Source organism: Apis cerana, linkage group LG16 (assembly GCF_029169275.1).
Source record: "Apis cerana isolate GH-2021 linkage group LG16, AcerK_1.0, whole genome shotgun sequence".
NCBI classification, from domain to species: domain Eukaryota; kingdom Metazoa; phylum Arthropoda; class Insecta; order Hymenoptera; family Apidae; genus Apis; species Apis cerana.
In genome coordinates, this window is record NC_083867.1 from 7011168 (window position 1) to 7027134 (window position 15967).

Consider the following 15967-nt stretch of genomic DNA (forward strand, 5'->3'; position numbering starts at 1 on the left):
TCAGTTTGAAAAATATTTTAATTTTCAAGTATTTTGGAATGTTCTATGTTTCTAATTTGATAAAAAAAAATATTTAATAATACAATACATTATTATCATTACTATTATTTCAAAGATTTTAAAAACTATCAGTTCTTTCTTTTAATAAGACATATTTTTCATGACATTACATTATATTTATCAACATTCTTATGCAAAATACTAAAAATGTATTAATTTATATATTTGATATTATATGTTTAATCTTTATTCTCATTTCATGTTATATTAATTTTAAAAAATGAAAAAAAAATTACTTAAAAATTAGTTAAAATTTTTTATTATTTTAATTGACAGCTATATTGTGTTTAGTAGTAAATTTTTTAAAAATTACAATTTTATATTTTATCTTTGATTGAAATAAATAACAAGGAATTTATTTAAGCAAGAACAATTTAAGATAGAACATTATGTTATTTTTAGTTTAATAGATTAATTAATTAGTATTTACATTCTATTTAACATATTGTAAAATTATCTTATAATTTATATTGATAAGAAATGCAAAACATTATTTTAAATAAATTTGATCAAGATTTTTCAGACTCATTTAAAATAATTGATATTTTATAATGTAAGTTTGAAACCTAATTTAAATTTCAATTACTCATCAATATATTTTTCATATCTTGTACATATAAATAATTAATAATAAAAATAAATATTTATATTATAGCTGTATTAATATTATTGATTTTACTTAATGTTGAGATAAAAATCATGAAGAAATATATTATCATTATAATTTTTTTATAACTTTAAAAAAATAGAGATAATACAAATCATATAAAAAATTGATAGTATATTTGGTTTAATTTTCTCTTTAATTTAAGATGTCATACAATTATATATAGATATAATGTTACTTCACATAGATAAATATATATCTCATTATTTCATATTTTGGATTTTTAAGTTATTATAAATGATTTTAAAATATGAATTTAAAAAGATTTTATATTTATTTATAATATATAATATAATTTTTTTTCTAATTATTAGATTTATTTTATTTTATTATTATTTTTTTTTGTATTTTAATTATTCTTAATAGAATTTCTTATTAGAATTATTTATTTTATATTATTAAAAAAGTTCTCAAGTCATTAAATTATGTTTGATAAATTTAAAAATTATAAATTTAAAATATTTAATAATATTTTTCATATATTAAATAATAATATATTTAATTTTACCGCCTAAATTCGTTATAAAAATAATTTAAAAATATAAAACGTAACAGTTGAATTAGATGTATAAATTTAACTTCATCAGACATATAAGAGAAAGATTAAATTGTTATAACATAGTAAATTTTCAAGTTAAAAATTGTTCTACAATGAATTATCAATATATTTATATTATTTTTATGATTGGTATAATGTTTTGTTTAATAAAGGGGTAAGTTATTTTTAATAACAACACATATCAATATATTTTTTTTTATAAAAATCTAATTTTATTTCATGAGATAATTTTGAATAAATGTTTGTTTGTGAAAATTAAAAAATATTTATAACATTAATTTTATAAAAAAAAAATTATTTTTTATATTTATTTATTTTAATAAATTTTAATAGTATTTTAAAATTACTTTGTTATATTTTTAGTTTAATTGATTTTAATTCATAATATGTAATATGTTGAATATCTTAAATCTTTTATTTAATATTGTTTTTAAAATGATAGTATATTAAATATTAATATAAAGTTATAAATTAATTATTAATAGTTATAATGAATGATAATAATAATAATTAATAATAATAATAATTAAAAATTATGTTAACAATATAATTTTTTATTGCATTTCTTATTCATATTTATTATAACCTGTTTTTCTCGTGTTATACAAGAAATTTGTAAAGATTTATTAATTTGTAAGTTTTAATAATAACATTTAAATGTTCTATTATTATATATCGTAAAAAATATATTATAGTTTTACATCTATATTACAATCTATATCTTAATATTTCTTTTTTGTTAAATTTTATTTGATATCAAAAATTTTTATATTTTTTTACATAAACATATTTAACAAATAAAGCTCAAAAAAAAATACTAGTTCTATCATTTGTTTAAGGCAAAGTAACAATGATGGTTTAAAACATGAAAATTTAGAATATTTTAAAATTATAAAAAAAAAGTTTAATATTCTTACATATAATTATATTATTCATTCGCTGCAGTGACATAATTTAAAAATTATTTTTTAATTATTAATATAGAAATAACCATTTTGTTAATAGAATTTTAAATTTGAAATGAGAATTTAAAATTTTCATGAATTTTAATTTTTACAAAGGTTGAAAATATTTAGATTCATTTTAAAATTGTAATTTTTATATTGTTGTTATTGCAGTAAATGAGCAATACAATAAAAATGTTTTCAAATAATCAAATTTATTTTTTATTTTTATAATTTATTAGGCATAAAGAAATACTTTTTGATTTTACAACTGTAGAAAATGTAGATAATTGGAAAGAAATATCTGATACTGTAAGAACAGTAGGAAAGTCAAAAGCTGTTTTAGTATTGCAAACAACACAAATTTTTCAATATGCTGTATTCTTTACTCTTTTGAATCCACAACTAAATGGTGCAGGTTTTGCAGGAATACGTACAATTACTAATTTAAATTTATCTAATTTTAAAAATGTTGAAATCAATTGTCGAGGACAAGGCAGCAATATTTACTATAAAGTTGTTCTTAGACACAAAGGTCTTCATTCAAATAAAGATATAACATATGAACAATTTTTCACGGTAAATTTTAGTTACATTATTTTAAATTATTTCTAAAAACAATATAAAAAAATTATTAAATTATAATAAAATAATTTTTTGGATATATTTAAATTACATTATTATTAATTATTTAAAAAGTTTTAAATAAAAATAATTTCCAAATATATGTTAATTTAATATAAAAATCATATTAAATCACATTAGGCACCAATGTCAAATATTGATTTTTCAACTGTGATATTGCCTTTGAAAAATTTTAAACCATATTATCGTGGACGAGAAGTACCTGATGTAGAACCATTAGACACTGCAAATATTACAATGTTTGGTTTACAAATGTATGGTGGAGTTTATTTACCAATTAAACAAAAAGGTGTATCAGCATTAGAAGTAATAAATATATCAGCATCATAATTACTGTATAATATGAACAATATAAATATATAAGAAATTAAATTATTTCAATAATTTTATTAATTACTGATTTTGTCAGTTATTTTAATTTATATTTTAAATAACAATTTGTAAAGGAAATAAAAAAATATACACGAATATGCGAAATTTATAAAATTATTTAATTATAAATGTATATATTTTAATCAAATATGTTAATTTCTCAATATTATTTATGTTAATTTGCATAAATGTAAATTAACAAGATTTTTTTAAATAAAAAATTTTTTGAATAAAAAATGTGTTTCTTTTTTTGAATTTCTGTTCGAATAGAAACATTGTAATATATGGTTTTCTTTTAACTTTTTTGAATATTCTTCTAATTAATTATTAATTACTTTATTAATGATAATTATTATTTTAAATTTACCAGTCATTTAAGTAACTTTCTTCAAGAACATTATACGATTTAAGATCGTGATTGAATCTGTAATAAAAACATACAACATATATGTATATATATAATTTATAATATACTTATAATATAATATATTAATATTAATTATATTAATATAAAAATCATTTACTTACGTTTTAAATGCATCAACTATTTCCGGTACTTTCGATGGATGACATACAACAGTTGTTCTACATTCTTTTGGATCAAATAATGGTTTTAAGTATTGTGATGCTATACGATCCATATCTTCAATTGTTACTTCAGATACATGTTGTACCATTTGTTGAGTATAATCATGTGGTACATTTTTAAAGTAAGACAGTAATGATTGTTCTACTAAATCACCTACATTTTGTTCTTTTTCAATAATTTCAAATATTAAACAAGATTTTGCTGATTCAAAAAGTAATTTTTCCCATTTATTTTCAAAAATATGAATTTCCTATATTTAATTTAATAAATAAATAATAATTCTATTTGTATTTTAAATATCAAATATTTACTTAATTATAATTTAAATATACTTACTACAATTGATTTTGCTTCTTTATAAGCTGCTATAACATTTGTAGATTTATAAAGTGAAAAATATAATAGGCCATCATTTGGTTTAGGATAGATAGCATATCCATAAGATAGACCCTGACCTCTAATAAGTTTCCACATAGGACCCTTTTGTAATATTCATATTTAAATTAAACATTAAATATAACATAATTAAATATTATTAAATTATTATATTAATTAAATAAATATTAAATTATATATCATATAATTATATTTCTTATACTTATATTCAATTATTATTTATTTACCTCTAATTGAGTTAAATATTTTATACAAACAAGTAAAGGAGCTAGATCTGGACTCTGGTAATCACTTATACATGGACAACACTGACATAAATAAGAAGATTCTATGCTACCTAATCCTGTAACACACCCTCTAAATGGAATTTCATCTGGAGAATTTATCAATGTAGAATCAGGAATGGCTTCGAGTCTGTATAATTATATATTTACGATTTATATGCAAATATTTATATGTAATTTGTAATTTAAATTGTATAAATAAACTAACTTAATCTTGCTTGATGTATCAAAAGTAGAAAAGTAAGTGTTCCATGGATTATAAACATTTGGTACTTGAGCAGTTAATTTATCCACATTAGTTGCCATGTATAATACCATGTTTTTAGGTATTGTTAATAGTTCTCTAACTGATTCAATTTCAGATACAATTTCTTTTTGTCCTGTTTCATTATTCAAACGTTCTAGAACATTATTAAGGAATTTTTGTTGTCGTAACATACTAGATGTGTAAGGATTGCTATCTAAAAATGCAAAATATTATTATTATTATTTACAATTATATAACATATAATTCCTCGTAACATTCTTTTACCCTTATTATATATCAATCCTTTCATCAAATCATTTACTACTTTATTTCCTTGTCTCTTAACTTGAGCAACATCATTTACCATTTTTGCAGCTGTTATTTTTAATCTATCTGGAGTTAATTTAGTTTCATATAAAAGTTCTTTAATCCATTGTACACCTTTTTCATATTTTTCAATTTCAATCTAAAAATAACAAGTATTTAAAATTATTAAATAATTATAGAAAAAAATTTATTTAATATAAAAAATTGTTACTTGAAGTATTAAAAGAGCACTATAACTATATAATCCACATGAAAATTTCGAAGAATTAATTCCAACTCCAAGTGCAGTAGCATTGTTTGTAGTATCAGCTTCCAATTCAGCTACAATTTCTTCATACGGAATGAGTTGACCATTTCTCATTACTGGACATTCCATTATTATTTCCAGCAATAAAGGAATGTAAGGTTTATATTCTTTTTTCACATTTGAAGTATTCATAATAACAAACATCTGTAAAAAAAATGTATAGTCAGTCAAATATATAATCATATCAAATAATAAAAAAATAATAAACATAATTATACATACATAAACAAAATTTGTATTAACATGATCCAAATATGTATAAAATGGCAATTTCGATACATCAAATCTAGAATGTTGTTTACTCGTTTCTGTTGTATAACTTTTAATGTAGTGGAAATTGATAAGATGAGTAGATGGTATAGGAACAGAACTCAATATTTCATCTGGTACTGGTATCTAAAAATGTATTCATTAAAATGTTAAAACAAAAAAAATATATATTTATATACACATGAATATAAAATTAAATACATTATTCTTAGCAATTGCTTCTTGTAATTTTCTTTCTTTCTCTTGAAGACCTTCTTTACCTAAATTTTCAATCTGTTTAGCAACACGAACTTTTTCTTTTTCAGTTAATTCATGTTTTTTTTCTAAACTAGGAATTCCTTTAACTATTACAAATGGAGGATCAATAAAATATGTTTTTAACAAATTTAACCAATAAGATTCAGGCTCAGTTTCTAATTTCCGAAAATCTTGTATTTCATTCGTTCTTTGATCCAACTAAGATTATAGAAACAAATATATCATTATTATAAAAATATTTTTAAATAAAATATTTTGCGATATTCATTTAAAACTTACATCATCCTTAGAATTACCATAAAGTGCATATCCAAAAAGCATATGTGCAACTGAATCATGAGGTTCATTTTCTAAACAACTCAAAGTTTCAAGAATACGTCTATGAACAACTGTTTTCATTCGTTTCATATCAATTCCTTTTTCATACACATCATTCAGTACTTTTAACAATTGATCTTTTATCAAAGGTATTTTTAATTTTGGTACACTTTCAAATTCAAGACATAGTTCAGATATTGTATATTTAGGATAAGAGTAACCAACATTACTGGCATATGCATCATCAATTTCAACAAATTCTTTTTGCACTGGACTAACTGATGTATCTGTGAGGTATTTTAAAAGTAATGTACAACCAATAAGATCATACATTTTATTATCAATAGAAGATCCCCTCCATGCAACATTCACTATTCCATTATCTTCATTATCACAAGGATAATATACATCTATATCAACAGTTTTAGTAAGAGGTGGTATAGGATTTTGCCAAGGTCTTTTAAAAAAATTTCTATTTCCCTAAAACATTTGTTACTTTTTGACTATGTTATACAAATAGTAAAAAATTTAAAATAAATTACAATGCATGAAATTTAATAACAAATAATTTTATATATACCTTTGCTATTATTTTCTTTTCTATGGTTTGTAGTGCTTTAAATACATCTGCATGTTTCACTTGACCAGCAATTACTATTGTTAAATTCTCCGGTCTATAAAATTCTTGATGGTATTCTCTAATTTTTTCATTATTAGTACTTTCTCTTAAATTTTTTAATGCTCCTGAAAAAAATATAATATTTTTCTTTTAAAAACAGTAATATATATTATTTAATATTTTCATTTTGAGATTATAAAATTTTTAAGAAATTATATATTTTTACCTCCTACATTAGATTTGTAACCACATCGTCCAGGAAAAAGTGCTCTTATCTGTTCCATGTATACCAAATATTCTCCTGTAGCTTCTTTCCCTTGCATTTCACAATAAACTACACCTGCATCTTCACCTTCACCATTAACATGATGTATTTCAGTAAGAAAAGCTGCATCCTAAGAAAATAAATTTTTTTTTTATTTTATTACTTTATAAATATTTTATATATATAATGTAAATATAATATATAATATATAATATAGTATATAATATATAATATATATATAAAAATTTATAATATATAATATATTATACCGTAAGTAATGGGTAAAGTATATGATCTAAATATATAGGCATTAAAGATAGAAATCCTTCACTTCCAGCAGTTATCATAGTATAAAAAGTAGAATCAATTTGTGTTGCAGCATTGGTACCAGATGCTAAACATCTATTGGCCAATAAGTCCAAAACACCTTTGTATGGATAATCCTCACTACCCAGGAAAACAAGATGTTCCAATGTGTGAGGTAGTCCATCATCATCATGTGCCTCAGTAGCTAAATTTATAAAAATAGATACATCATGTGTGTGTGTGTGTATGTGTGTGTGTGTGTGTATAAAATAATAATATAATATAAACACTATATTAAAATAATAAGAAATATAAAAACAAAAGAAATTACCAAGACAAAAGTAACCATTTACAACAGGTCCCTCAACGTCTGCAATACAAACAGTAATTCCAGTATCTCTGGATTTATAAATATGTACCGGTATTGTATCATTTGCTTTTATTGAATATATAAAGTCAAATGCTCCCATGTTTTCTCTTGGTGAATTGTCTACCGGCGCCATGTTATATCTCATTAAATTTCTGCTAACTTTAAAACTTTTTAAAAGCAATACCAATATTTAAATTTTTATATCTGAAGAAATGCAACTTATGTATAAAACAATCGACAAATTATTGAAATTATCAAGAGAGCATCAGAAGTCAAAGATGTACATATATTTCGAATAATACTTTAATTAAACTTCACTCTAGGATGTTTAAAATTTTGAATTCTTTTTATAATTTTTGATTAGTAGAATCAAAAAATATCAATCTTAACTATCGGAATTCATTAGTTTAAAAATTGTATGTATGTCACGTTTTTAAGCTATTTTATGGGTTACAAGATGCCATGTTGATCTTTTGCACAATCCTATTGGACAATAAAAGCATCTGTCGCGTCAAATTCGAATTTATTTTATTTTCAATTTATGTATTTATATGTATCTTTAAATTCATTTATATATTTATATGTATCTTCAAATTCATACAGACAGATAGCGCTATAGTATTATTTGCTTTTTTATCTATTTCTTTATTGCATATTCAAATATTTCATTGCATTGATATTAATACTGATTGAGCTTAACCTAGATTCAGATGCAAAGTAAACAAAAAACCAGGTGACAGTTATGGCAAGATATTCTAGTGAATCAGATTCAGATCATAATAGCAGATATCGACGAAGACGTAGTAGAAGATCTAGGTAAACAATTTAATCCTTTTGAAATTTAATAATAATAATATATAATATAATATACACGCTTTATTTTATTTATCATATTATTCTTATTTATTTTTTTTTTCCCGTATTTCACTTCATTGATGTAAGTTTAAATGTAAAAATATATTATAATTTCCATTAATATATTTAATATCATATTGATATGAAAAACTTAGTTACAAGAAATATATTTATGATATCAAATTTTTCAGATCATCTAGTTCAGATTCTAGCGATTCATCTCCTCATAGAAAAAGATCATCCAAACATTCAAAAACAAAACGTAGACATCGCTCACATTCAAGAAGCAGAGGCAGAGACAGAGATCACAATCAAAAGAATTATAAAAGTTCTAGAAACAGTAATTCAAAAGGAAGAGAGAGACATAGATATCATTCTAGGTCTAGATCTTCAGATTGTTCAAAAAGAAAAGCTAGATCTATTTCAAGAGAAAAGTCTGGAAGTCGTTCAAGTAGTTCACAATCTAATGTGAAAACTATTGTATCTGAAAAAACTAAAAATGTTTTAATAAAAGGTGAAAATCATCATTATATTATATTACATTATCTTTATTTATGTAATTTATAATATCACATTAATATAATTTTATAATTAATTATATTAATCTAATGTTGAATTATCTTCTATAGATGATTTCCCGATTGAACCTCGTTTTAAAGAAGGTGTATTAGAGGAAATTAATTCCGAAGGTTTTACACCCAAACAATTTTCATCTAATACAAAGGAAAAAAAGTTTAAAAACATTGTTATAGATATTAATGCAGATACTATACAAGTTCCAACAGTGGCTGAAATTCCTAATGGAACAGAGAGTATTTTTCATTCATCGGTAACATTCATTTTTTTATTTTTTATATATAATAGATAATATAAATGAATATTATATATTTTATTTTCAAATGCTTTTTGTTTCAGATAATGATTGATCAAGAAGCAAGATTTGATAAATGGGTAAAAAAATTATATACTCTTAGACAAAAAGCTATAGCTGATTTAACACATTCAAATGTGACTTAATAGATGGATAATTTAATTTCGTTAAAATTGATTACTATAAATAAATGTTGTTAAAAAAAATATATTTAATCATATAAGTTAAATTAAAAAAAAATAAATAAGATAAATATTTTATAATTATATTATATTTTACAACTCTTATTTTATAGTTATTTTATAATATTTTATGAATCTAAATATTCTTAAAATATTATTTTCTTTAGAAATACTTTTTTAAAACTATCTCTTCCTTTAATTTAAATAGCAAACTTGAATATTTAAAAATAGATCTCTTGGTCTTATTTTATTCTTATTTTACCTTATTTTACCTTATTTTACCTTATTTTACCTTATTTTACCTTATATTTGTTAAATGCAATCAAAAAATGGCATTGATATTTATTTCTTATCATATCGTATGTGTTTCATTTGCGGTATTTTTGAAATTGCGTTGATTTCAATTTTTTATTCTATATCTGTCTATTATTTGCTCTTTGTTTATACCGATTTTGTGCAAAATTTATGCATTCAAGAGATGATATTTCAATATCCAATTTTCTTTATTATTATCTAAAATAAAAATATATATAAAATATATTATGATATATAAAAATAATAATAATATATATAATTAGATTATTACTATTATTTATATATATATATATATATATATATATATATATATATATATATATATAATATTAATAGAAAATAATACATGAGTAGTGATGTAATAAAAATAATATGGATCGAAAGCATTTGATTTATTATACGTGTATTTTCACATATTTTTGAAAGAAAATAAAATAGAATCTTTATCAATATGATAATTATATTACAAATAAGCGATTAATATAAAATTATTATCATTATTCATTCGCATATATGAATAATTTTATAAGCATTTAGACATTTAAAATTAATCGTATACTTATAAATTTTACGTTTACAATAGCATGAAAGGTGTAAGTAAAAGACTGAACACATTATGGCCTACCGCAATTTTTATTTATGCGGATATTTCTTACTACAGCTACATTTTAAACATTGCTAAATATACATATAGTATGATAAATAATAATAAATATAAAATATATCTTAACAAACATTAAAGATTAGCATATATCTGGTAACGGTTATAAAGTTATAGATAAATCATGGAATATTCAAGGACAAATGCTTATTTCGAATATTCTTTCAAAGAACAAAAATATTATAATTAAATTGCAAATGTTAACATAATGCTAATAAATTAATTTACTGTATGAGTTTTATCGTATATATCAAAAGAAAAAAAAAAAAGAAAAAAATTTATATTTGCTAAATCGAATAAACGATTTTGTTAGTATTATTACCATTATTTATATATATTCCGTTATAAATATATATATCGCGAAATTGTACGCAAATAATATCTAAACAATATCGTTTATTTTTAATTGTAAGAGCATTAACTTCGAGGTCTTTATGTATATCGTACGAATAATTTTATACTAGGAAAGATACTGCGTCTGAAACAAACGAAGCATTAAAATATTCGTTTTCAATATTAAACGAATGATTTTTTTTATTTCTATCGTCGTTCAATTGAAAATATCCTAAAACGATCAAATACATTAGACATCGATATAAAAATTCGATTCGCCTAAAATTATTATCGTTCCCAATACAACTGTGTTTCCACCGTTCCAGACAGAAACTATTCTGTGCGTTATAATAAACGTTGCCCCATGTATTCCCTTTTTGTAATACGCGCAATATATGTTGTTACACCTAGATAAATATTTAATATTGGTATCCTCCATTAGCTGCGGCATCGCCACCATTTCCAGATGGATATCCTCCATTACCATTGCCACCATTGTTTCCGTTTCTGTATCCACCATTCTCGCCATTTGGTCTTGTGGATGGATATCCTCCTGTGAAATGATTTTAATAAATTATATTATTATATTTATATAAATATTAATACCGATGCTAATAGAGAATAAAAATAGAGAATAAAAGATACATACGTGTATATACGTATGCGTGTGTATATATATATATATATATATACATATATATTGATATTTATTTTTTTTCAATAAAAAAATAAAATAACAGGATATTGGAAAAGGATATTGGATTTATATATAAACTAACTAATGTTGATGGTCAGAATTTTCACAGATACAGTTTAAATTGTTTGTTCGGATGAACGAGAATCGGGTAATATGATTAAATAAACGAATTTTCAACAACGAATATCTTAATTGATGATTAATTAAAATAGATATCACATCTGGTTACATACCATCACTAAAGTCAGATCCACCGTTTGGCCTTCCCGATGAATAACCATTACCTCCTGGTCCACCAGTTGGATATCCATTATCTCCACCATTACCTCCAGATCCATATCCTTGAGAATTTGCTTCACCTTCGTATCTAATTTGAGGTTTAAATCCATCTTGATCAGCTTCATATTCAACGATTTGTTTCCTACCATCGGGAAGCAGAACATTGAACTCCCCCTGTGCACGATCTCCATCTCTGCTTTCCGTATGGCCATAATCAGCTCCAGATTGCTCGTCTTTCACTTCATAAGAGAATTCGTATTTCGCAGGTTCCTAAATTGATATTAAAAAATATAAAAATAAGAATAAAACATATAAGAATGATAAGAGACAAAGAGAATCGTTATTTCCACTTATATTATAACTTTCGTTAAAAATCGAAGATAACATTGAAAATAATTTATATGATATAATGATTTATATCATATATAATTATTGAGAATAGGAACTTACGTTATTTTCATCTTGTCCATAACCTGCTCCATTACCATCACCATTACCATTTGGAGCACCGGATGGATAACCACCATTGTCTCCGTTTGAGCCTCCAGAAGGATAACCACCATTAGCACCACCATTTCCTGGTCCTCCCGAAGGATATCCACCATTGCCACCGTTTAATCCTCCAGAAGGATATCCACCATTACCACCATTATTTCCATTTCTGCTCGGTGCCCCATAAAGTCCCCCAAGTCTTCCTCCGTTTCTTTCAGGGGTACCATAGCTTCCCGATGGTCGTCCATTTCCACCATTTCCACCGTTTCCACCGTTTCTTCCTGGTGGCCCATAGAGGCCGGACGGACCTCCATTTCCACCATTAAAACCATTTCCATTTTCCGGAGGACCGTAACTGTTCGATGGACCGTTACCGAATCCATTTTTCCCATTGCTTCCACTGGTGAATCCATTTCCTCCACCAGGTGCTCCATAACTGCTAGATGGTCTTCCTGCTCCATTTCCACCATGTCCATTCGATGGAGGCCCATAAGAATTGGAAGGTTGACCACCACCGAAACCATTTCCTCTACCATTCCCATTTCTTCCGCCGTTTGTGCCAGGTCTTCCATTACCAGAACTATCGCCGTTGTAACCATTTCCACCAGTAGGTACTCCGTAACTGTTGGATAGACCATTTCGACCGTTATCGCTTCCTCCAATCCCATTCTGCCCGTCGAAACCAGGTGGTCCGTATACGTTGGACGGTCCTCCGCCTCCTCCGCCATTACCATTCCCGGGACCACCTCCGCTAGGTGGCAGATACGAGTTGACCGGTGGTTCGGAACGTACCAAAGTGAGGGCTAAAACGAATACCGCTAATCCAATCTGCAAACACGAACGAAATTTGAACAGATGGTTCGATCGAAAATTGATTATCTCATACGATTAGATGGATAGAAAAAAAAAAATTGGAATCAAGAAAGAATTTTGAAACTCGAAAGAGATTAAATGGAATTTTTATATCAGAAAACGATTGTCCTGCCATTTTGAAACGGAATATCGTTTAATCGATATTCTCTTAGATCGTCACGATCTACGATATGATGGATAAAATTTCTTTAGTATTTTCGGATAATGTCGAATTTAGAACCAAAAGAATAATTCGCGTTGAGCAATTGACGACGCAGAATAGCATTCCGCGATGTACGAAACAATCCGCGCTTCGTTCTACTCTCCTCGATGCTTATATCAGTTGCAACAGATATAATTTTCCTCCTATCTCTCTGGATGCAAGTTTTCTCACCTTATACATGGCGAATGAATCGGTGTGTCTTTCCGTACAACAATAAATCTTGATCACCGACTTTTTCCCTCGTTTATCCTTGAGAAGGTGAGTCTCTGGATCACGCGAGATGCTTCACCACCGCAAGCCTTTCGGATTCTATCTTTTCTGGCTATGCACACCTTCCGCCGTTGGATGGTGTCGAGGGAATGACAAAGTTTGGTTCTAATCCGCTTTATATATCCCAGGATTCATCCGTGTTTCTAGATCACGGTTTGGTACAAGCCGTAGGTATAGGATTTACAGCAAGCCGATGTAACTGTGTCACACGGTGGTGTTGAATCAGTCGGTGACGGTAGTGATGGTGAGCGAAGAAGAAGAGTGGGACCGTAGCAGCCACCTAGAGCCATGGATTCGTTCCATATTTCACGGGTTACGAATCCTATATCGTAACGCAATGCGGCGCATCATTAACTCGGAGCATCATCGCTCCTCTCATGCTCGATCCTCTCTCGTGTCGGATCGCGAGAGCGGGAACGAACAAGGATGCAGGACTTGGCAAGGATACAAACCTTCTAAGGATGCCAATTCGGATCGCTCGTCTTCGTTAACCGGCTTGATTAATACCTCTCCTCTACTATATTCGAATTGGAAACTTTCACGAAATTATTCGATGCTTTGCCGATTCTTCCATCGAACAACAACTCGGCGAATGAGACATTAAGCAATGGTTAAGCGAGCGAGTGTACTAATTACGAAGGTAACTATCTAATTAAGAGGCAGAACGCGTTGTTTAACGCGTGGTAAAGAACGATGATTGATCGGACGGTTTTGCTCGTTGATTAATTATCCGGTAAATTCAAATCTTTTTTTCGAAACGTCCAAGCACGAAGTTGAGGTATCGAAGTTGGGATACAAACGCATCCTCGCGTATAAATTGCGTTTCGATTATGCAATATGAACGAAATATCTTCTTAATATATACTCGTTATATGTATGATGATATTATTCGTATATAATAGCGAACAATATATCGCGATAAGTATTCGAAAAAATTGAAAAAACGAAATCGAACTTAATCGTAAATATAATTGATGTAATTATAAACAGTACGAATCCGAGATGCTCTCTCGTGATTCATGATTCGTAAAAAGCGGTTTTTTTGATTTATCTTTTTGTCTCGAGAATAAAATGGGAATTTAATCGATGACGAAACTTGAACATCGGGACTTGAGAATTTCGGGAACAATTTTGTCAATTTCTCCTTCGGATATTCGAATACGTCGCTTTCTTCGCGATCATCAATCTAATTTCGCAATCGATAGATAAGTAACCTCCGATGGATTTGATACAGACCAATTTTTATATCTCGTAATAATACACTTTCCACCTACTTTCGATTTCGCAATAACGGATTGCCATAACAGGTTGGTCCATTAACGTTCGCTTTACGTTTTGCATCATTTTTGTTTTTTTTTTTTTTTTTTTTACACTGATGAGCTATTACTCTTACTGCTCGATCAAACATTTAGATTGTCAAGATAAAATTAATCGTGACAAATATAATACAACCGATAAAGGAAAAAATCAATTTTATATCGTTTAAAACCGTTTTCATTAAATTTTTCGCTTCGAATCGTAGTTCTGAAAAAATGTTGAGAGCATTCAATAAACGAGTAATAGATTTTATTCGCATGTTGGATTCAGTCGTGTAAAATTTATACACGATTACATTACATATCATCTTCAAGTTTGTTTCTTCGTTTTCACAAATGGGTTTGACAAGATCTTTAGATCATTTTTTTTACGATCAAAACGAGAAGAAGAAACGAGGAAAAAAAGAAAGAAGAACCATCTATGTGCACGAAACGATATAACGAATGATTGTATAAAAAGTTAGATTCGCGTAATTCATCGCGTAGGGAAAACTTGAAAAGGAGAGATGGCAATTAAACCTATTATGTCCCATGCGGTTAAGGCAACGAAGCGACGCGACGCGTCGTGCTTTCAGTCACCGAGACTTTCCCATGCGTTTTTACAAAGTGCACGTCATTGAAACACGAAGGGGTTAAGAACACCGCTGCTTAAGATTCACATACGCGAATTCTGATCGAACGATCGAATTCATGCATCTTAATCATATCTTTTACCATACACTTATAGGCACACAAATGAAACGATTCAAGATGATATTATCGATATCGATCAAATTGTACGAATCAGTTTTTAGCGCTCCACATATTCGATATATTCG

General features: G+C 26.2%; 4 protein-coding genes across 5 annotated transcripts; 2 read left to right on the forward strand and 2 right to left on the reverse strand.

The window, feature by feature from the left end:
* The first annotated feature begins 1251 nt into the window (after positions 1 to 1251).
* Positions 1252 to 3484, forward strand: LOC107999743 (uncharacterized). Its single transcript, XM_062086526.1, has 3 exons — positions 1252 to 1440; positions 2473 to 2809; positions 2996 to 3484. The coding sequence occupies exons 1-3, from the start codon at positions 1292 to 1294 to the stop codon at positions 3203 to 3205; spliced, it is 696 nt and encodes a 231-aa protein (XP_061942510.1). The 5' UTR covers positions 1252 to 1291; the 3' UTR covers positions 3206 to 3484.
* On the reverse strand, positions 2427 to 7948 carry LOC107999771 (uncharacterized protein C05D11.1). Of its 2 annotated transcripts, none has more exons than XM_017059790.3 (15): positions 7765 to 7948; positions 7397 to 7638; positions 7089 to 7257; positions 6824 to 6987; positions 6205 to 6723; positions 5869 to 6123; positions 5620 to 5793; positions 5302 to 5541; positions 5049 to 5229; positions 4725 to 4977; positions 4460 to 4646; positions 4173 to 4316; positions 3776 to 4086; positions 3615 to 3671; positions 2427 to 2841 (listed from the first exon to the last, which is right to left on the reverse strand). In XM_017059790.3, coding segments are annotated over exons 1-15 (3081 nt in total). In that variant the 3' UTR covers positions 2427 to 2840. The 2 variants fall into 2 exon arrangements, with proteins under 2 accessions (XP_016915279.2, XP_061942506.1); XM_062086522.1 differs by having other exon boundaries at positions 2427 to 3098.
* Positions 7949 to 8360: 412 nt separating this feature from the next.
* Positions 8361 to 9792, forward strand: LOC107999772 (luc7-like protein 3). The gene is made up of 4 exons (XM_017059792.3): positions 8361 to 8619; positions 8850 to 9172; positions 9288 to 9487; positions 9574 to 9792. Exons 1-4 carry the CDS (start codon positions 8546 to 8548, stop codon positions 9673 to 9675), a joined length of 699 nt encoding a protein of 232 aa, XP_016915281.1. The 5' UTR covers positions 8361 to 8545; the 3' UTR covers positions 9676 to 9792.
* Positions 9793 to 10468: 676 nt separating this feature from the next.
* LOC107999781 (pro-resilin-like) lies at positions 10469 to 13934 on the reverse strand. Its single transcript, XM_017059807.3, has 4 exons — positions 13735 to 13934; positions 12447 to 13316; positions 11951 to 12266; positions 10469 to 11573 (listed from the first exon to the last, which is right to left on the reverse strand). The coding sequence occupies exons 1-4, from the start codon at positions 13741 to 13743 to the stop codon at positions 11440 to 11442; spliced, it is 1329 nt and encodes a 442-aa protein (XP_016915296.1). The 5' UTR covers positions 13744 to 13934; the 3' UTR covers positions 10469 to 11439.
* Between the last annotated feature and the right edge of the window lie 2033 nt (positions 13935 to 15967).